The sequence below is a fragment of the Camelus bactrianus genome, chromosome 19, assembly GCF_048773025.1.
Source record: "Camelus bactrianus isolate YW-2024 breed Bactrian camel chromosome 19, ASM4877302v1, whole genome shotgun sequence".
NCBI classification, from domain to species: domain Eukaryota; kingdom Metazoa; phylum Chordata; class Mammalia; order Artiodactyla; family Camelidae; genus Camelus; species Camelus bactrianus.
Genome location: NC_133557.1, coordinates 6356638 through 6378588, shown reverse-complemented (window position 1 = coordinate 6378588; position 21951 = coordinate 6356638). Strand labels below are relative to the sequence as shown.

Here is a 21951-nt window from a genome sequence, read left to right as displayed (position 1 = left end):
AGGCTGGAAGTCTGAGATCAGGGTGCCTGCATGGTCAGGTTGAGGTGAAGACTCTCTGGCTTACAGAAGGCCACCTTTTCATTGGGTCCTCACATGCTCACATGGCCTTCCCTTGGTTTTTGCCCATGAAGGGGATGAGAGGGGGAAAGAGAGAGAGAGGGAGATCTTTTCCTCTTCTTGTAAGGCCACCACTGCTATCTGATTAGGGCCTCACCCTCATGACCTCATTTAACCTTAACAATCTCCTAAAAGCCCCACCTCCAATTATAGTCTCATTGGGGATTAGGGCTTCAACATATGAATCTTGGAGGGACATGGTTTGGGCCATAGCATAGTGATAAGCATAAATGATATTTTAAAACATCTTTAACAAACACTAATAGGAAATAAAAATAGCTATGATCTGCTGGTAAGAGTCACAGGTACTGCTGCTAATATGTGTGTTGCCTACATTCATCGTGGAAGGAAATGCTTAATTGCAGGTAGAGGTAAAAGAAAATAAGATGGGATTTTTTCCCATCCTAGTTCACAGCCACCCTGAATTTCTCTATAAGGACTCCCAGGTTAAGAACGTTGATATATGCAAGTAAGATGTTCTTATTTCGAGCAAACAAGTGGCGTAATGGAAATAGATTCTGAAATCAGCTGCCGTCGCCAGTTACTCAGGAACAGCAAGTGTGTTAAATTGAAGAGACAGCATCTGGTCTTGCCTTGCTTTCTGATATTTTAAAGTATGTGTTTGAGTATTGGAATGTGTTTTGTCTTGCAGACACCTGTAACCTAAATACTGAACAAAATGATTGCTGGACCTCTGAGAACTCCTGTCTTGACCCTTCTGTGAAGGGCCAGCCAGAGACCAAGCTGCAGGATGATGGACTTCGGCAGTCTCTGGATACATTCTATGAAGCGTTTGGCCATCCACAGGCGGCCTCTGGAAATCCGCTCTCCGCGTCTGTCTGCCGGTGCCTGTCTCAGAAAATCAGTGAACTGAAGGGCCAGGAGAACCAGAAGTACACCCTCCGCAGTTTGCAGATGGCCCGGGTCATCTTCAACCGGGACGGCTGCTCAGCCTTGCAGAGGCGTTCCAGGGCCGCCCACTTCTACCCATCAGGAGAAGGAAGTGAGTCTCTGGAGGATGAAAAGCTGACCCCAGGACTTTCAAAAGATGTTATTCATTTCCTCTTGCAGCAGAATATTATGAAAGACCCATGACTGGTGCCTGGTGGTGGGAGCAGGCACGTGGAAGGTAGCCTCGGGGCCGATACCGCTGGTGCACCACCCAGAACCCCTCAGGTCTCCCGCCAGCCCCGTGTACCCAGCTCCCAGCTAAGTGCTTTGCTGGCGAAGGCTGCCATCTGTCATCTGGTCCTGGAGCCACTTCAGCCCATATGGAGAGCCAGCAGTGTCTGGGGACTTTATTGCCTCTGTGGCCACCCGACCTCCCACCCAAACCTACCACTCCCTTTGACCTAAGGCCAGTGACCAGTTGGTGTAGGAGTCCAAAAACCCAGCTTCATTGCCTCCGGGAAGGACATGCTTTGAGGTATAATTCAGTTCTAGAGCTCCCCTCCTGGTCAGCCCAAGGCTGGGGCTTCTCGTGAAGTCTTGATCTTGCCTGGCTCCTTCTCTTCCCCTGCCCTCCTTCTCCCATTCACTTACTGGTGTCCCCTGGGAGCTTTTCCTTAATAAATGTCTTGTACCTGAATCCTTGACTCAGAGTTTACTTCTGGAAGAACCCAACCTAAGAGGACAGAATTTCATTCAATGACTTTTTGGAAAGATACAAAGCCCTGTGCTGAATCAAGTATAAGAATTTTATCAAGTTGTAAAACTGTGACCATGTGATTGAGAACGTATGTCCCGAAATAATACAAAGATTTAAATACGGTTCCCCGAAGTGCATCACATCTTAATCCTACCCTCACCGCTCCAAAGTCAGAAATTCCTGTTTTATAGCACTAACCGGGTGTGCAAGGAACATTTGAACCATCTAAAATAACAGCTGAGATTCTCAAATTAAAAAAAAAAAAATCTTTTCTTCTCCACCAGATTGCAAATGTGAAAGATGAGAAAAAAACCAATGAGTGCCACCCACCAGAGATCGCGTCGGCTCAGTTACATTATGGTAGGCTGGTGGATGCGACCTTGTCAATTTGTGGTGGAAGAGAAAAAGGAATCCTTTGTGCAAGTGGACTTCTTCCTCTCATTAATTTTACCTTCTGTCTGCCTGCTGCCAGCGCCCTCTGTCACCCTCCGAACAGTTGGCCTCTCACCCCTGTCCTGTCCTTGCTTCGCCAGGGAGCAGCTTTAAATAGCCCGGGCTGGCAGGTGCTCTGTTCCTCAGCAGCGTCCTGACCCCCGTTACAGGATTCGGTTGGTAGGATGACATCACCTGGCACTAAGCTCTCTGATATTGTGGTTGGCAGTCTCCCGCTCATCTCTCCCTTGACGGTCCTTCAAACAAATTACTCTGACAGAAAGGTTATATCACTTGATCTGGGGAACAACAAGAGAATTTGGCAATACCAAGATTTGGAGAAATTTTAAGTGAAATTTAATTGGCATAAGACTCCAGAAGATTCCAGAAAGCAGATGATACAAATAGATCTTCTTACAAGTGTATGCTAAGAGTGAGCATGCCCTCTCCGGCCAGGTCTCTTGGGAACTCTGGAATGGAGAGAGAAGCCTTTTAATAGTCAGGAATTACATACTGAGGTTTCCGGTTCTGGGATGATCAGAGGTAAGAAACAGGATCCACAGTGAAGTGCAGAGGCACCTCTGGAAGGAGACTTAAATGGTAGGGAATGCAAAATGAATAGGTCTTGAGAGACCAGGACTCCAGGTTCTCCTCTGACAAGCAATTGTCTGCATCTTTCTCCATGGGCTCCTCCGATTCCAGCTGGCCTCCAGATAACTATGAAACCAGCGGGACTTACCTTTGAAAATCTATAGGGGTTGAATTTTGAAGTTGCTAGTTTTACTGTTTTTTGATGTGAAGCAAATTCATAGATGCTTTTGAAGAATGCTGTAGTTTTTAGCATTATTCAGCCCCTGAAATGTTGGCGATTGGTTTCCATGACTACCAGCAGAATGAAACTGGATTATTTTATACAGTTTTTAAGGGACAAAAGATCCAAGCTATTTGAATCTCCATGCTGGCAAGCAGCAGCTTCTATTTGGCAATGAGATTTTAGTATCAGTGACTTTGTAAACTTTATTTATGTCAGTGCTGTGGATGCTCAGAAAAAAGGTAAACTCTGAAAGCAGAGAATTTCGAAGTCTAAAAGCCAGAATCACTTTAGGGTGAAAAAAGAGTGTGGCGTGTGTTTGTTTGTATCTGAGTAAGTGCTTGTGACAGGTCGGTACAAAATATTTGATTCCTTGCAGTCTGGCCCCTTAATTTGATCTTCATGAGGTTAGGATGGCATTTTCCATTTATCTCTGTTTACCCTTAATAAAGACAAAGAGATAAAGATATTAAGGCTTTAGCCTCTGGCATTATTGTCTAATTCTGCCCTACAGATCACTTCACTGACATCTCATCATCCTGTGAACTGACTTATCTAGGATACGATCTGTGATCTTTTCAGAGGTCTCTGAGGATGGACTTGCTGGCAGGAGCATCAGAACTCGAAGGAAGAGAACCACTACCAGTGTTTTAAGTTCATGTAACTGTCATTCACTTCAAAGTCTGTTTCTTTGCATGACTTACGTATGTAATAGACCTTGTTACTAGTACTTAGCACAAAACAATACAGTGATACTTTAAAACTTTTTTAAAGCTTACTTTTAAAACTTGTAATCACATGTAAAAGTGTTTATAATCACATGTAAAAGTGAACATCTTAAAGATTTTACCACCTGAACCCACCTGTGCAACCAGCATCCGGCTCAAGCAACAGGCATTACCAGCCCGCTCAGGCAGCCTTCTCCTGAGAGGACAGTTTCGTCTTTGAAGAACTGATGAGAATGGTTTTCTCAGGTCAGTGTTCTTGAACTACTGATAGTACACAAGAGAATTGCAGGTGCTACATGGACAAACAATGTTTATTTCCTTTGTTATCTATTTGATTTAACATGTTAGAAAAATAGGCTACGTCTGATCTATGCTTTCATGGATATTACATAGGCTACATCTAATGTAAGCATTTAACATTTTAAAGTGAATTGAATTGTTACCAAACCCAGGTTTGGCTGCTCACCACTTGAAAGTCAATATTCGAGAGACAAGTATTGGTTAGAAAGGAAAGGTTGCTTTATTCAAGAGGCCGACAACCTGGTGAGAAAGTGGACTCATGTCCAAAAACCAGCTCCAAAGATTCTGCCAGAACATAAACGTTGCTAAAGAGAGAAACGGAAGTTAATCATTTGGGGAAGGGGGTCAGAGTCTTCGTTATGTTCCACTGTGTTCACACTTTCTTCTGATTGGCTGATGGTGGGGTAGGAGGGCGGTGTTCCCAGAATCTAGTACTCAGCCTGAAGTTACCTTCCTCCATCTGGGTGGGGCCTTAGTTCCTACAGAGGGCTCAAAGGCATTGTTATATATATTCCTTGAGGAGGAACGAGGACCCTGCCCTATTGCTGCATTGAGCTGCTTCTTGACTGCTCCACCCTTGTCTCTGCATTCCCTCACCTCCCTGACTAGCAACTGTTTGAAACTGCCCTTAGAAACTCAGTCAAGGAGGCTGAATGAAGCCTATTTCCTACAAACAAGAAATGGGGAGGACAGGAATGGTTTGTACCCAGAAGGGCCCCACAGGGTCCTGCTTGGTTTCAGAATTAGTGAAAAAGTTAAATTAATAATAGTGTAGCTAACATACAGACGTGTCAATAATTATAAAAGTGGTATACTGGAAAATGACAGAAATTTGTAATACCATGGGACAGATAATCTATGCTTTCTTCTGTGTCCTAGTCTCTATTCTGCCATCTGTCTCCTGGAATACTGCAAGCAACTTCCACCAGGTCAAGATGTTGCCGATAGATGCAACCGGCGTTCCAGGTTCTTGTCTCGTCCCAGAAAGAATTCAGAGACAAGACTTAGAGGTTAAAACAGGTAAAGTGAGGATTTATTAAAGGATGGATAGTCCACTCGCAGGGGAGAGCGGGCAGGCTCAGGTGAGCGGCTGCCCTGAGTTTCTTTGGCAAGTTAGTTACATAGGGTGTAAAAATGAATGGGCAGAATATTCATTGGGAAGGGAAGGGTTTGGGGTCATATTCCCTGATTATCATCCCAACTCCACCTTCCCAAAGGGAGGAGGGATTTTTGTCCTTATTTAGTCTGGATTGGAAGTGTCATGGCGTCGGTGCGTGATGGATACTTCTGATCTGCAAGGCTAATTTTATTGAAATGAGGGCATAATGAGCAAAATGTTACATTCGGACACTAGAAATTTCTGCCTTTTCTCACCTTTCTTCGTTCTTCTCCAGGCCACTTGTCATCCCAAAAGGCATGATCCCTTAATAGCCCCAAGGTTCCTGCTTTTCTTTCTCTGCCCAAGGATCCCTGCTGCTTACATGATGTGTGGTTTCCTGCATTTGGCCTGTGACCCTCCTTTCTGCCCAATTCCTGCCATTTGGTCTGTGTCCCCCTTTCTCTGCTCATGTCGAGCCATCTGCCTGCTCTAACAAACCCACATCTACCTTTGCCTCTCTTTACCTCGCAGCCATAGTGCAAATCCCTTTAAAAAGCAAACCATGCATCAGTAGCCAGCAAATTAAAGAGAAGAATGTAGCCTTGTCAAACATGAAAACAGTTTTAACTCTACAATGGTTAAAGCAACAAGGAAACAAAAATAGACAAAGAAAAAGAGTTCAGTCCGTAAATGGATATAAATGCAGATGGAAACTGAATATATGATGAAGGTAGCATTTCAAATCCATAAGGAAAAGGTGGAATTTAAAGCAAATGGTCTTAGAATTCTTGGCTCCCCACCCTGGAGGAGGAAAGTAAAAAAGGTTAGATTCCTCATCTCACTCCTGGTATCAAAATGAATTCCGATGGATTAAAGATTTCAATTTTTTTTAAATCATAAAAATGCTAGAATGAAAAATGAGTGATATATATATATATATATATATATACACACACACATAGATAAGAGAGATCTAGATACCTTGGGATAGAGAAGATCTTTCTAAGAATGGCACAAAGCCTGAAATTCCTAAAGGAAAAATTTGGTAAAGCTGACCTTCTAGAAATATTCAAATTCTGCAGGCAAAAGAATATTGTCCTAAACAGATCAAAATGAGGAAAAATACTGGGAACACACCTAAGAGAGAGACTTTTTCTTTAACAAACAGAATCCTTACAGATCATTAGAAAAACCACCAAATAAAAAACCTGACAAATGACATGAACCAACAGGTAAAAAATACATACCTAAGTGGCTAAGAGGCATAAAGTCTTGCACAAATACCCTCAAACAGGAAGAACTACAATTTATGAAATTAAATAAATTTCAATTGATTTAAATAAGATACCCTTAGTTGTTTGGGGTTAGTTTTTGTTTCTTGACTTTTGTATTCCAGAGGGTGGTAAAACGTTGGAAGGACTCCAGTGCTGGCAGGGGTGCAGGGAGACCCTGACTGACCATCGACGGGAAGGTGAGTTGGCAACGTTTTTCTCGGGGCAACTTGGCAACCTCTATCAAAATGATAAAAGTCTCCCTTGTTTGACCGAACAGCTCATCCATTCTACAACGATGACTGAGCCGGAGCTATGGCAGTGAGCCCGACCTGGAAGGTCTCCTGCTGTCGGTACCTACCCCCCAGGGAGGGTGACAAAGACCAGGTAACTTCAAATAGTGAGAAGTGCTCTGGGGCAATTAAGGTGATGTTGTAGGAGAGCCTCGTGGGGGCACTCTAAACTGGGTGGTCTGAGAAAGACTCTGAAGAAGTGGCTTTTGAACTGAGAGCTGCCGGATTCGCCAGAGCCAGCCGCACAAAGCCTGGAGCATCCAAGCAGAGGGAACAGCATGTGCAAAATTAGCATGAAACAGCCTAGCATGAGCGCGAAGTGTCCAGACAGAAGGCAGTTTCTGTGGCTGGGGCACAGTCCGCAGAGGGCAGAGTGGCAGATGAATTTCTAAGCAGGCTGAGGCTTTATCCCTACGGTGCACCCTGAGGGAAACTCAGGATGGAGAAAAACAGGATACTGGCCTCAGACAATTAAGATGCACATCAAAGGAATAATTTCAATGACCCCAGACTCTTGCGTCTTCCCATACAGAGAAAAGCACTCAAGTCAATAACTTGAGATGTCTGGTTTTTGTGATTAGTGGTAACCTTTTGATGTTGGATTACATGGGTTTTTTTGTTTGTTTGTTTTTTGTTCAGCAAAAACTCCTACATATCCTGGCTCCTCCCTTACCTCTTTGGAACAGTTCCTTAGAGGTCTCTGAGAAGCTGCCTTCCAAGGCTATCGTTCTTAATAAGGTCCCTGAATGAAACATAATTTGCAGCTTTAAGTTGTGCAAGTTTTTTTCAGTTGATAATGTGAATAGCCACTTGATATAAGTCACGACAGAAATGCAGGTTTTAAAAGATGTTGCCATTTTAAAATTTATATGATTGACCACTTCATATCTATTAGAATGCCTATTATCAAAAAAAAAAAAAAAACAACTGAAAATAAGAAGTGCTGGAGAGGATGTAGAGAAATTGGAACCCTGGTGCACTGCTGGTAGGAATGTGAAATGGTGCAGTCACTATGGAAAACAATTTAGTGGTTCCTCAAAAAGTTAAACACAGAATTGCCATATGATCTAGTCATTCTACGTCTAGAGAAATATCCAAAAGAATTGAAAGCAGAGACTCAAACGAACGCTTGTTCACCAATGTTCATAGTACCATTATTCACGGTAGCCAAAAGGTAGAAACAATCCAAATACTCATCAACAGGTGAATGGATAAACAAAATGGGATCCATCCACGCATACAATGGAATATTATTCAGCATAAAAAGGAATGAAATCCTGATACATGCTATAACATGGACAAACCTTGAAAACAGTATATGCTAAAAGAAATAAGCCAGACACAAAAGAATGAATATTGTATGATTCCACTGAAGTGAGGCTCCTAGAACAGGCAAATTCATAGAGACAGAAAGTAGAATCGAGTTGACCAGGGCCTGGGGTCCCCTCCAGGGAATGGACAGTTAGTGTTCAAAGCTTAAAATTTTCTGTTTGGGACGATGACAAAGATCAGGAATGGATGGAGGTGATGGTCGCCCAACATTGTGAATGTATTTCATACACACTCAAGAATGCTTAAAATGGTAAATTTTCTGTTATGTGTATGTTCCCACATTTTATAAACTGCAAAATAAATAACTTTTCCTCCTGAAAAAAAATAAATAAAATAAAATTCATATGATTGGCAAAAAATTGAAAAGATCAGTCCTGTCCAGGGTTAATAAAGATGTTTGTTTTCCAGGGGAAAAACACTTTCCCTATGCATCTGAGAGCTCAGTCTCCTTGAGCAAGTTTACATGCAGAGAAAGAACATACTGAGGTGGTCCAGATGACAGCCCCTTTGGGATGAGTAGGCTTGTGGACCAGAGTCAGGCTTATTTACCTGTTTGCAAGCCACTGGCCTTATTTTCTCATTGCTTTTTTCTTAGATCCCTGCAAGCTGTGCATCAGAGTAAGAATTCTCCAGATCCACCCAAGTGAGTCCTGTCCAACTGCTGTCGCACTGGCGGTGCCTTCACAGAAGACACAAGATGTAGGATCCCTCCATCTCTTGTTATTTTGTTCCTCTGCTTCCTTCAGTATTTGCACCTTAATGTCAGATGACTTAAGCACCCGTTATTATTTCATGAGAATGTAATTCATGTGTATTAAAACTGTGGAAGTGTTCTGATTACCTTTGCAAGATGCCCTGGATCCTGATTTATGCTTGTCGCCACACTGACTCTCTAAAAGGTGTGTGGTCCGTTTGGATGTAAAGTGTGGATTCTCAGATATGTGAGTTAGAACTCCTGGCAGCAAGGATGCAGTGCCTAACCCTCCCCTGATTTTCACCTCCTTGTATCCTCAATCGTCTCCCATTTCCTCTCCCTTTTCTGCCATGTATTTACAGGTTTCCTTTATCTTAAAAAAAATTATTAACACACACACACTCATGCACAAGAAAAATCCCTTCATTTAATCATGTTGGCCTCTGTCCAGCTCCTCCTCTTCCCTTTGCTCCCATCTTCTGGACTCAAGAAACAGCTAAGTCACAGGATGCTGGAATTTGGAAATAGAGAAGACCCTGAGATAGCTCTGCTGCTGTGCAACCCCAAGAGTGTCACTTACCCTCTCTGGGCTTGAATTTACTTCTCTGCAAATTATAGCTAATAGATGATTATTATGTCTCAGAGTCTTTATGGGGCTCTCGTAAGTTAATGACTATTCAATATGTATGTGTGTAAAATGTGCCTGAAAGCCCAGTGGAATTGTAAGGTGGCCCCGTTTGCTCCATGCTCACTAGTTCGTTATCTTTTTCTAATCTGGCCTCCACGCTACTGCTGCTCAGCCAAAGCCCCTCTCAGCCATGACCGTGGCTGGCACCCACCTCCCTTGAAAATAAGGGCGTTGTTAGTCATCCCCTTAAATCCCAGCAGGGCTTTTAATGTCCCATAGTATGGGTGGTTAGATGAATTATAGCATTTTCACATTATGGACTACTATGCAGCCATAAAAAGAATGAAGAAGTTCTTTTTATTCTGATGTAGAAATATCTCCAAATTATATTATTAATTGGAGAAAAAGACTCTATATAGTAAACCACCATTTGTGGGGGGAAATGGAGGCAAAGAGAAATGTTTGTGGATGCCTAAAATATCTTCGGAGACAGCAGAAGAAACATAACTCTTGCTGCCTCCGTGCAGGAGAGCTGGGAGGCTGGAAACAAAGGTGTGTCTGTTAGCTCTGTAACACACCAAAAATGTAGTGGCTGTGGGAGGCAGAAGACTGGCCCCCAGAGATGTCCATGTCCCAATCCCTGAAACCTGGGAATACATTACCTTATATGGCAAAAAGGACTTCGCAGGTGTGATTAAGTTAAGGATCTTGAAATGAGAAGGTCATCCTGGAGTATCCAGGTGGACCTCATGTGATCACAAGGCTCCTTATAAGGGGGACGCAGGAATATCAGAGTCAAAGAAGGAGATGTGACAATGGAAGTAGAGGTCAGAGTGATGCCATTGCTGGAAGGGACCACAGGTAGCTTTCCTTAGCAAGACAAAGAATGGATTCTCCCCTGGAGCCTCCAGAAGTAATGCTTGATTTTCCCCACAGACTCATTATTGGACTTCTGACTTCCAGAACAAATGATAATGTATTTGTGTTGTTTTAAGCCACTGCGGTTGTGCTAATTTGTTGCAGTAGCAGTCAGCAACTAATACAATGGCTCAAATTAACTAACATTTGCTCAGAATCCTAAGGCAAGTTCCAGGAGAAGGTACAGACTCATTTTTCCTGGCTCATCTCCTCTAAATACAACTAAATGCCATGGAAAGAATTTGACAGACAATCATACAAGGACACTTAAAGGTGGAAAGAAGAAGGTGGGCTGGCTAGGGACCTCATGACTTGCAGATCAACACCACAATGAGTTCCCTGGGTTTTCTCTTTATCTCCCATATATCCTGGGCACCAGCCAGCCTATAACCTGAAACCAACAACAGAAAATAGACAAAAAAGAAAGAGAGAGGGAAAAAACAAACAAGCAAGAAAGAAAGAGACAGAAGGAGGGAAGGAAGGGAGGGAGGGAGGGAAGGAGAGGGGGAGAGAAGGAAGAAGGAAGAAAACCTGCTCCCTCTGCCTAAAGGACCAGGAAAAGAGAATCACACCAGAGACTTACTGGGGAGACTCACACCCAGGGGCAGCAGCAGGACCAACCCACTCACAGCAGCAGCAAGAAGCAGAAATGAATTTCCAACTCATCTCCATCTCCCTAGTCAGACAGCAGCAGACTGATCTGCCCATAGCAGTGGCAACAGAAAAACACAGGTGGGCCACGCCATCCTGTGCCCTACCCGATCCGCAGCAGCAGTGGACCCAATCTGCCCACATTGGTGGAAACAGAGAAATCCAGGAACCAAGCTCATCCACTGCCCCTACACCAGGTGATAGCTGGCAGGTCCCTCACCTGCATTAGTAGTGCCAGTGGCAGAAGCGGACCCAGGGCATCACCCTATATCTGCCTAATGATACCAGGCAGCCCAGGGAAGTACCTTTACCCATGTAGGCATCACATGTAGGGATCCAGGGGGAGCTTAAGCAGAACCAGAAGAACAAAGTAGACCAGAACAGCATTGCAAGTGCTCAGGAAACTAAACTATCGTTGAAATGATAGCCTACAAAAATAAATCTTGGGTGGCAAGAGGAAGGGGTTGGAAAAACTAAACAGGGTGGCTGCTTACTAAAATAGAAGATTTATATAAGATCAACAGTCTCCTAACATTGTACGCAAAATGTCCAGGATACTATAAAAAAAATCACTTGACACACCAAGAAAAAGGAAAAATCACAACTTGAGTGAGAAAAGATAATCAGCTGACACCAATAGTGAGACGAATCAGATGTTGGAACTCTCTGGCAAAGACTTTAAAGCAGACACCATAAAATAGTTTCAGCAAGTAATTATGAAATCCCTCGAAATGTGAAAAAAAAAAATAGAAAACCTCAGCAAAGAAATAGAAGCTACAAAAAAAGAACCAAGTGATTATGGAACTGAAAAGTACAACCATCAGGAAAAAAAACTAGAGTGAAGATGAAAAAAGATGGAATCACTAAACTTGAGGGCAATTCAATCAAATTTACTCAATCTGAAAAACAGAGATAAAAGAGACTGGGGGAAAAGAAGGGACCTGTGGGGACAGTAACAAAAGCTCTAACATCTATATCCTCAGAATCCTAGCAAGAGACAAGAAAGATTGTGGGGCTAAGCAAATATTCAAAGAAATAATGGTGAAAGGTAGAAACCTACATATTCAAGAGCTGCATGAACCTGAAATGGGATAAAGCTAAAGAAATCCACATCAGAACACATCACAATTAAACTTCTGAAAACCAAAGGAAAGAATCTTAAGGATAACCGAGAGAAATGATGCATTACTTACAGCAGATTTCTCATCCTTAATCACAGAGGCCAGGATGAAGCGGCACACTTTTCAAGGGCTGAAGGAAAGGAACTGACAATCTCCCAAACTCCTGTCCTGTAATTCCAATAGCCCATGGGACACTCTACGTTGATGTGGCCTTGACAACTTAAACAAGATGTATGAAACACCAAGTGTATGCATCCTTTTTCTCCTGGGCTAATAGACTCGTTTAACATGTCTAACTTGTCCAAGGCTTTGACACTTTCTAAGTCACTTAGGAAAAGTGTGGATTCATCATGACTTTCCTTCTAAATACCTTTACTTCACGGCAGCATGCAATGGTGGTGAGGAGCTGAGACCCGGCAGCCAGACAGCCTGGGTGTGACTCCTGACTTTACCACGTATCAGCATGTGTCCTTGCGCATGTTCCTTAACCTTACGGTGCCTCAGTTTCTTCTTCTGTAAAAGAAATACCTAACTCAGGATGCTCAAAGAAGTTGTTTTGTATGGGGTTAGAACAGCACCTTGCACATCACACCTTGGGGGCGTTTTTTGGTAGCTTTTTTTTTTTTTTTTTTTTTTGTATAAAAATCTAAATTCTGACATCTGCCTTTTCTTTCTCTTCCAACTGCCATCACCTGCTCCAAGCTTTCATCTCCTTAAGGCCCTCCTCTCGGCTCTCCCTGTTGTCAGCCTCTCCCACACACTTTTGCTACCATATTGGTCTTTCTAAATCCAGTCGGTATTGGAGCTTGTTCTGTTCCCCACAGAAACCTTCCAAGCTCCTTAACATCAACAGAGTGAAGCAGAAACCCAGGTTCGTGCTGTTCTAACCCAGGTATCCTGCCTTCTCCTTGGCTGGTTCTCAGACCTCCCACCCAAGTTCGATGGCCTCTAAAACATTTCATCTCTTCTCCAGCCCCCATGGCTCTACCCTGCTACTCATTTATGCTTTAATCCTGTACAACAGGACCACCCTCTAGCTATTCACGTGTGGACATCTTCCTTCTCCATATAGAAAGTTCCTGAAGGCCAGGGGCACAGAGCTGTGCTGGGTAAATACTGATCAGAACATGAACTTGTCCTGTAGCCACATTTCCTGTTCAGCCTTCTGATGAAGCCAGCTTGACAATTTCCTTTTCTTTCCTACAACAGAGACCATATCATTTAAAACCAGGAGCAAGGGGCAGGGAATGGGAGGTGGATTGGTACCTTCTGAGAAACATCACGGCAGAAGGAAGAGTCCAGCTGTGGGTGTCAGAGGCCACAGTGCTGCCATTAACAAGCTGGATATTCAGCCAGGCTCTTATAACATCTCGAGGCCTCATTTCCTTTTGCAAAATGAGGACATTAGCAAAGCTCCGAGTCCCCCTTAGTCTCAAATATTCCATGACAAATCTCCTTGAGGGTGGATTCAGGAAACTGATTTTCAAATTGATTGAGCGGTGTGTTATTACTGCATGGAGAATTAGACTACACTTCGTAACAATTCATTTTCTGAGTGTAACCCTCCAGCCGGTGTTTACTAAGGACCATTTACTCGGCACTGCCCTGGGTTGAGTGCTGTGGAGACACAGAGCGGCACCTCTCAGGATTCTTGGCCTCAAGGAGTTTATTATACAACCAGAATTTATTTTATAATAAAAGCTCACCAAGCTCATGATCCAGCAAACTACTGTGTTTGTTTACCTAAGAGTTCTGCCAAATAAAGTTATGTAAGCTATGTGAGCTATGTATTCTGTGTCATTTCTGTATTATTTTATTTGAAATACACACATATTATACACACACACACACACTGAATGTTTAGATATAAATATATGCATTGAAAATGTATATGTGTAAAATATCTCCATTAACAGGCTGGGTATTTTTAAAATTTTTAATAAACCAAATGATGTCTTTTATTTATTTATTTTGGGGGGGAGAGAGATTGTTAGGCTTATTTATTGCCTTATTTATTTAATGAAGGCACTGGGGATTGACCCCAGGACCACATGCATGCTAAGCACACACTCTACCACTGAGCCATACCCTACCCCTGCCAAATGATATAGATTTTCAAACTGTCACAAAAATAGAGAGAATTGTGTCCTGTGCCCATCACCTGTCTTCAACAGTCATCGGCCTTCGGCATTCTTTTTATCTATCTCTACTTACCCCGCCCCAATCTTTGTGTGTGTGCTAATGTGTTTCTTCTTAAGCTGTCAGTGGTGAAGAGCCCCTTTGTTTAATGTCCAATCTGTGCCGCTACCAATGCTAGCAGCTTGTGTTCGTGCCACATGCAGTTAGTTCCCCACTGCAAGTTCAACAATAGCCAAACGGGGCTCTACGCTGGTCAATGAGACAAGTCCACGCATCACTGCTTGGAGCCCATGACAATGCAAAGCGCTATAGCAGTTTCTAAACACGCATTGTCAATGTCTGCACTTAACACAGACTAACAGCACACGATTTGCAAACTGGCATTGATCAATAGACCGCACTGTGTGTAGTACTGTGCTAGACTATTTTTGAGCAAATCTGAGGCGTTCTTTTATTTCACCCATAAATTCAGCATATATCTGTAATGCATAAGGACTTGGGGGAAAAAACACACCACAATATCCCTAAGATTATATCCCTAATTATATCGAATATCCCTAAGATTATAACTTCTTAATGTTGTCCAATACTTAGCCCCAGTTCTTAGTTTTGTTTGAATCAGGATTTAAACAAGGAACTACTATTGTTTTAGTTGACGTATCTCTTAGGCCACTTCAAACTATAATAGTATCTCTCTCTCCTTTAAAAACTATTTTGAACCACTCTCCAAATCGATTGGTTTACTATTAACTATAAAAGTTTCCTCGACTCATAATGTTTCAAGTGGGTTTTCCTTGCGTTCATTGTAGTATGACCATGGGGAGGGCTTAAAAATAAATGACTTCCACTGTCCCTCTCCATAATCTATGCATGTTATGACCATATTTCTCACTCCCCAGACTGGTTTCATGGCTGCACAATTATTCAGGTTACTGAGTATGTAAAAGTGCCAGCCACTCTGTCTTCGCTCTGATTCTTTGTCTCCCATGGGACCATTCATATCGCAGACACCTGTGAACGTTGTTAAATGGACCACAAATTTCCTTGGCTTAGGCATTCCCCAAACAATGTTTACCAGATACAATCACCTCTTTGGGGGCATATGAACACACATAGACTTGAGATACTCTTTGATTATTTGATTTGGACCAGATCTATCTGTGGGTCCCACACAGTGGCCTCTTTTTCCAGAAACCCCCTCTTTACCACTAAGGGTGCAGAAGCTCAAGTAGTTCACGCAGATTCATGGACTTTTAGAACAAGAAAGGAAACTTAACAATTATGCAGTCAAGCCCTTGGCAGGTAAGGAGATAAAAGTCCCTTTGACTAAATACCTAGATGCCCATGGACAAGAGCCAGGTCTCTGACCTACAGGGGAGACTCTGTACACAAGGAGATACCGCTTTCTGTGCCTGTCAGGGTTCTGGATTGCACATGACAGAAGTGGACTCTGGCTGACTTTAGTGAAAGGATACTGGGTAGCTAACACAATTGACCAGAAGACTGGTTAACAAGGTGCTGGGCAGCAGGAACCAGCTGAGGTCATGTTGCAGGGACAATCCAATTTGAATGTCCCTAACGCTTGTCCTGCTGCCACTCTGGCTAATGGATGCCACCACAGCTGAGGCCAGGAGCCCAGGTGCCTCTGCCACTATGGAATTCTAAACTGTTTCTAATTCTAAATTAAAAGTCCTGGATGGGAATGCCTGACATGCTGAGGCTGGATCATATGATGATCCTCTGGCAGCCAGCGGTCAGGGAAGAGCCATCTGGCTTGGCTCCCTTCTATAGTAGGACATGAACCCTGCACCCCACCATGACCCACATCACAGAGGAAAGGGCCTTGGAATGCTAGTTATCCCCCCATGATGGCAAATAGCCACTCTGTCTCCCCAGTTGTCTTTCTGTTACTATATAGACATAGACAATAACTGTTCCTTTATTTCTACAAAATATGGTGATATTTCCTACCACCTCCAAAAATGGATTAAATCCCCAGACAAACAGCACTATTCTGAGTGCTGATTTTGCAAAGGCTTTAATGTCATTCAAGGGGAGCAGTTTCTTTTGTGTCCTAGTGGTTTACTGACTGTCTCCTCGCCTAATTTCTGGGGGAAAACCAAAGATCAATCTGCCTACCTGACTTTCACTCAGATGCTCAGCGTGAACACTGTGGCTTCCAAGGGCATTAAAACTTCTACGAGGATTCCATTAGTGATTGGACTTGCTCTTGAAAGTATTTCATGTTGCTATGTGTCAGATTGGGACAGAGATGAGCTGGTATGTAGGAGATTTGTTGAGGCAACAGCTAGGGTTCTTCTGCTGTTCTCAGTGTATTTCGGATGGCTCTCAAATTCTGTAATGGGAGGTGGTATTGTGCAGTTAAGTAATATGAAACCAGAGTTGACACTGTGACAGCTGTTTCCAAAGGCACAGAATTTTTTTGTTACCAGGAAAAGATGTCCTTGACTTTTCTAGGCTAAGGTAAGAGTGTTTGACAGTCTCTGTCTTCTCTGCTTTCTGATTGCCTTAACGGATTATGAGATAGAAAATATTGAGCCCAAGGGACATTCAGAGCATTAGTCCACTGCCTGTGTGTCTTGGCTTAGGTTCCCTCAGAAGCAGACTCTAAGGCACAAATTCAAGTGCAAGTAGTCTATTTGAATAGGGGAGTGGGCAACTGAGACAGGGGAGGGAAGGAAGCCAATGGGAGGTGCAATCTTAAGGAAGCCGCCATTGTGGACAGTTAGAACTCAGCCCTGTTGGGGAACTTTGGAGGCCAGTCTAGAATGTAAGCCTCAGTTATCCTGTACAAGGACTCAGGGAGCTGGGATATAAAAGAGCCAATATCCAGTCTCTCGTCGAAGGCTGCAGCTGAGAGGACACCAGTTCTCCAGCAATTTGGACCTGCTGTGTGTGTGGGCAGAGCAGACTCAAGCCGCCAGACAAAGTCCTCCGCTAAAGAGGCAGATGCTGGCAGTTGGAAATCAGGCTAGTGTGCACGAAATGTCAAGGCCCAAGGTGATACATGCAGGGTCCCACAGCATCTGTGTCACCGTGTTCTCTCATCCTCCAGACTTGTGGACAAACTTTCTCTTCCCCCATCCATTTAAAATGCAGAGTAAATCTTCCCAGAGTCAACCAGGAGGTGCACATCCTCTGCCACCCCCAAAACGAATTTCTAATTGGTTCACATTTCTTATTTCACTATTTATTTGTTCAGTAGCTCTCGACTCATGTTACAGGGCCCCTGTGTAGTTTAGTCCTCTTTCAGCCCTGCCTGGTAACAGGTTAACAGCTCAAACTCTGACCACAGCCCTGGAATAACTGAGTCACTCTCACTAACTGACTCCCGCTTTCATCCATTCAGCAAACGTCCTAGATATTTGGAAACGCCACCGTTCACGGCCAATGCAGGTCTTTGTCAGCTTCAATGTTTCGGAGAGTTTTACAATTTGTTAACATGATGAGTTTGGGGTATGTAGAGACTTGTGATCTTGAGGGAATATAGTATTTCTCATCTCCAAGGGAAAAGGTCAGATTCTTTCAGGACCACGGAGAGCATCAGCCAAACTGTGGGTCGGCCAGCTGTGAGTTGGCAACGTGGAAATGTCTGGGAAGAAAGGCTGGGACCGTGATGAAGGCAAAAACATTTACTTAGTTGTTGTCTGGTGTATGAACACCCTACCAAGGTTTACTGAATGAGTTAAAAGACCATCTGAGGCTTCCCATGCAACTTTATATTAAAGATCTCCAACTCCTATTCACACATTACATGATTCTGAACTACAGCAGAAGTGGTTGAGGGCAGGTTAGAGATGAATCAGAAGTAAGATTAGTTATAAAAAGTCAGATTCTAGATTGGGCCAAACCAGACAGAAATGTGGCCCAATGCTGAACTCTGTGAATCTCTCAAAACAGAGGCTAAGGGAGGTCCTCTGATTCAGGCAAGATTGAGCCCACAGGCCCAAGGTGAAGTGTATTCGTTGTGAACAGTTGAGAAGAACAGAGGCAGCCAAGTGACATGTCGAGATAAGCACCTCCTTAACCCACTGAGGCTGGATCAAAAGCTGTCAGGGCACAGAGATTTAAAAAAAATAATAAGAAGACCTGCATCCTCCTCCCAGGAGCTGGAAGGCCTTCCTGCCACTCACTGTGCAGTGTTCACAGAAACAGCCACTTCAGCAGCCCCACCCCCACCCCAAGAAGGTAATTATGGGAGTCACTGATTCCACGGGGAACAAGAGCCAAGTCGATGCACTGAGTGGGCCACAACCCACAGGTTCTGAGCTGAGGGATCCTGAGCATGTTCTTCATTGAAGTCTCTGGAGAACCTCTCACTGAGTCTGACATTCTGCTCGTGGATTCTCTCCTCCTGGATGTCTTTAAGGACAAGTTGTTCTGAAATGACTCTGGGGGGAATATTGGTTTGGGGCCTCCCAGTATCCCTTAGCGCTTTGTAATAGTGTATTTTGTGCAAATTACCACTTCCCTTTTAGAACTGTTATGGTGGAATGTTATCAGGTCCTGGAAGGACCGAAAGATGATGGAAGCTGGGTCATTTGGATGCCTACTCTAGGGCAGAATGACAAGGAGCCAGAGCCTGGTCCCCAAGTGACATCCTCCTAGCCTCCCAAAGTTCTCTAGGTATCTCTCTTTTGTCTAGAAGGACGAGGAGAAATGGAAAAGAGGGTATGGAAGTGAGAGGCGTGGGGGCCATTGACTGACGTGACAGCTCAATGCCTGCTCTAAGACTTGCGTTACCTCTTTCTGCCCTTTTCCCTCAAATCCAGAAGCAGCAGAATCCCAGAATATCTGTGTGTGGGTTGACCTAGAGCAGAGGGTGGGAATTTCGTGTATGACAACCTTTCCCTTATATTCTCTTCTTGTTTTCCTTCTTCTTCTACACTCCCACCATCAAAACAGTGTCCAGATATCACAACAAAACACTGACTTATTATGCAAACAAACCACTGCTCTAGCTTTTGAAGAAACTGTGTCTGTCCATTTCATGGAGTTTTGGGTGAATTCATGAGTGGGCAGAGTTCAGGTTCACTTTTCAGTGACTCAGCAGTTTCCTTTGAGGCAACTCCCTTGTGCTGCTCTGACCTTCCTTCCATCTCTCCTTGGGCTGTAGGTGCAGTGGGGTCTTTTGGTCTTTTCCTCTTCTGCCTCTACACTTGAAACTGGCCCAGGACTCAGGTCTGATGAACTCTGAGACTTTTGGTTTAGTTTGCAGGACGTAGGGTACCACTTTGCCCCTTAGGTCATATGCCTGTAAAATTTCTTTCTCCTTTTCTAAATTAGCTATAAAGTCTGTACTTCTAGGAGCAAAGGACCAAATCCAGTAAGTCTTCCAATATTTATTTTCATACCTGATAGGATAATATGCCTTCTAAAAGACAAAAAGATTGAGTTGAGACTGGTCCATCCATTGGTAATTTACAGTTTCAGGCCATACCGTGTTTACATGGCAGTGTACTATTATTTGGTGCTCTTTTCTCTGCTTCATGAATGAATGTAAAAGAAAGGAAAGACAGCTAGAGGAAAGGGAGGAGGAGATGGAGAACAATCGTTTACTAGAACTGATAAGAGGTGATATATATATATATATATATACATATATTACTCAGAACAAAAATATGGGCAATTAAATCTTGGGATGTTTCTGATTATGCATACTTACTTAACAGTAATCATTCCTTGTGGACTGTTATGAATTATTGGGGAATAAAATATTCATAGGTATAAAATTGAAATTAGCCTACATGATTTTTTCTGGAGTTTACATCTACAGGGTACATTTTTGTAGAGGAGCAGCCTGCCTGGGAGCTGGTATGCTCTAATGTTTGCCATAAATAATTAAAAATTCAGCATCAGCAGAAGAATGCCTCCTTTCAGGGCTAAGAGGGCTTATTAAGTCCAGCAGATTTCTCAGAATCACAAGGCTGAACCAACTTATATTTCATGGCTCCTGAGGAGGAGCACAGGAAGGAGGGCTGGGGAATTCAGCAGAGTATGAGAGGGAGATCTCAAAACAACCAGCACAGGACTCCTGGTTTCCAATATCAGATGTCTTGGCAAGAAGGTACCATGATTTCAAGGTCATGACCACTATTTTTGACTTGGTGCTGGAAATTCCACAAATAGAAATACATATTTTGGAATGAAATCAAAGTTCAAAAAATCCCTATGAGGGATGTCATAGACAGGAGGCTTTTTCAGAAGAGGAGGAAGAGGCTCCAGGACATTAAGGTATCAGAGATGAAAACAAGTTTCCCCTAACAGTTGGCAAGAATGCAGCCCGGACATCTCTGCTACTCACTGCTTGGTTCAAGTGCTTCTACCAGGTACCCAAATCAAACACCATAGTAGTTACCCCCGGCCCGGGTTCCCTCCTGCTTCTGGGCTTGGCAGAACTCCAAACCCTCTGCAATCTTTTGCATTAGTCCTATCTCAGGAGCTGTGACTCTTTTCCTCCACTCTGTACCCATCTGCTTTTATCTTTTGAGGATTCTTCACGATTCCTTGTCCAATCAGAGCATTCCCCCTTATACTGCAGTAGTCATATGTGCAAATCATGTGCAAGGATTTTTCTGTCCTGTGCTACATGTAAACCATTTGAACATGCTGAACTTGAAAGGAACAATCAGGAAACAGCTTCAATCTTTTCTCACAGCTGCCTTCAAGCATTTCTCTCAAATCTCCCTTCCTGATACTTGAACAAAATCTCTCAGGTGGGAACAACAGCTTTTCATGAACTCTGGGCCATTACAACAGTTGAAACTTCTATTTTTCACCCAATTCAAAGCTCCTGTAGCTCCCAGCTGCTTCCTGACCTGGAATCAGTCACAGGGAAGAAGGAAGGGTTGGCCTATCCTTTTGTTTCCCTGTTTCTTTCTTTCCTACCCTCAGCTCCTACTGGTTTGGGACAGGGTGGAGGATGACAGAAAATGGAAGAGGGGTCAGAAATGGCCAGTGTTGCCTGTAGTCATCCCTTGGTTTTCAATGCCCTCTGTCATGGCACACCTCCAGACGCTCGCTGCCCCTTTCACAAGGTAACTTTGTCAATTCTCCATGGCAACCTACCCACTCCCGCAGTCCCTCCAGGGGTGATGCTCTTGACCCCTCACAATGCCTCTCAGCTACTATCATTAGTACATACTGGGGATCCCCTTGCTCCTTCAAGCGGGGACTTTTGGGGATGACTTGAGACCAGTACCATTCCATAGAGTCCACTTGGCCTAGGGAAGAACTCTGGGCATTCACTTGCTCCAACCACTGTCCCCACTCTCCAACTTGTTATGGCAGCGGCTCCAGCTGCTCTCCTGTCTGTCTCCACCTTGTTCCCTTAACTCTCAGTCTCCTGGGGACACAAATTAAATTGCCCTACGATCTCTTTCTCACTCTTCTCTAGTGGCATTAGAGGGAGTCTATGGGTTTCTGCAGCTCAGGAAGCATCTAGCAAGGAAATGAGATGTCACTCTCCTTTTCTGCAGACAAACTCACTTTATATGAGCTGTTTTCTTGGAGCCCCTAACTTGCCAGAGATCGAAGAAGCATCATGAAACTTTAAAGGTCTCTGACAAACTTTCTTCGGACTCTCTTCTTTCTCCCTGTGGTAATAGTGTTTTGTACCACTTGAGCTAAAAGTATATCCAGAACAATATCAGCAATCATAAAGCTGTCTGTCCAATATTGTAAAGATGTCATCTGTTCTCAGATTGATCTACAGATTAAAGATGTCAGTTGTTACCAGCTGTTACCAA

At 43.5% G+C, this 21951-nt stretch overlaps 2 protein-coding genes across 5 annotated transcripts in view; both read left to right on the top strand.

The window, feature by feature from the left end:
* The window catches only part of SHLD1 (shieldin complex subunit 1), a 58225-nt gene extending 56520 nt beyond the window's left edge, over positions 1–1705 (top strand). For 2 of the 4 annotated variants that reach the window (XM_074346947.1, XM_074346948.1), the window contains exon 3: positions 770–1705. In XM_074346947.1, coding sequence (XP_074203048.1) covers positions 770–1212 — 443 coding nt within the window. In that variant the 3' untranslated portion in view covers positions 1213–1705. The remainder of the gene's footprint in view (positions 1–769) is intronic. The other 2 variants (XM_045508570.2, XM_045508571.2) reach the window with 2 other exon arrangements.
* Positions 1706–1855: 150 nt separating this feature from the next.
* On the top strand, positions 1856–10725 carry LOC105083008 (shieldin complex subunit 1). Its single transcript, XM_045508568.2, has 5 exons — positions 1856–3982; positions 4916–5056; positions 6532–6606; positions 6687–6793; positions 8627–10725. Exons 1-4 carry the CDS (start codon positions 3964–3966, stop codon positions 6710–6712), a joined length of 261 nt encoding a protein of 86 aa, XP_045364524.2. The 5' UTR covers positions 1856–3963; the 3' UTR covers positions 6713–6793; positions 8627–10725.
* Positions 10726–21951: the final 11226 nt, after the last annotated feature.

Excerpts from the sequence above, each read along its gene's own strand:
- LOC105083008 (XM_045508568.2), top strand. Across the intron at positions 5,057-6,531 it reads AGACTTAGAGGTTAAAACAG|AGGGTGGTAAAACGTTGGAA; the intron begins GTAAAGTGAGGA and ends TTTGTATTCCAG. Across the intron at positions 6,607-6,686 it reads GACTGACCATCGACGGGAAG|CTCATCCATTCTACAACGAT; the intron begins GTGAGTTGGCAA and ends TTGACCGAACAG.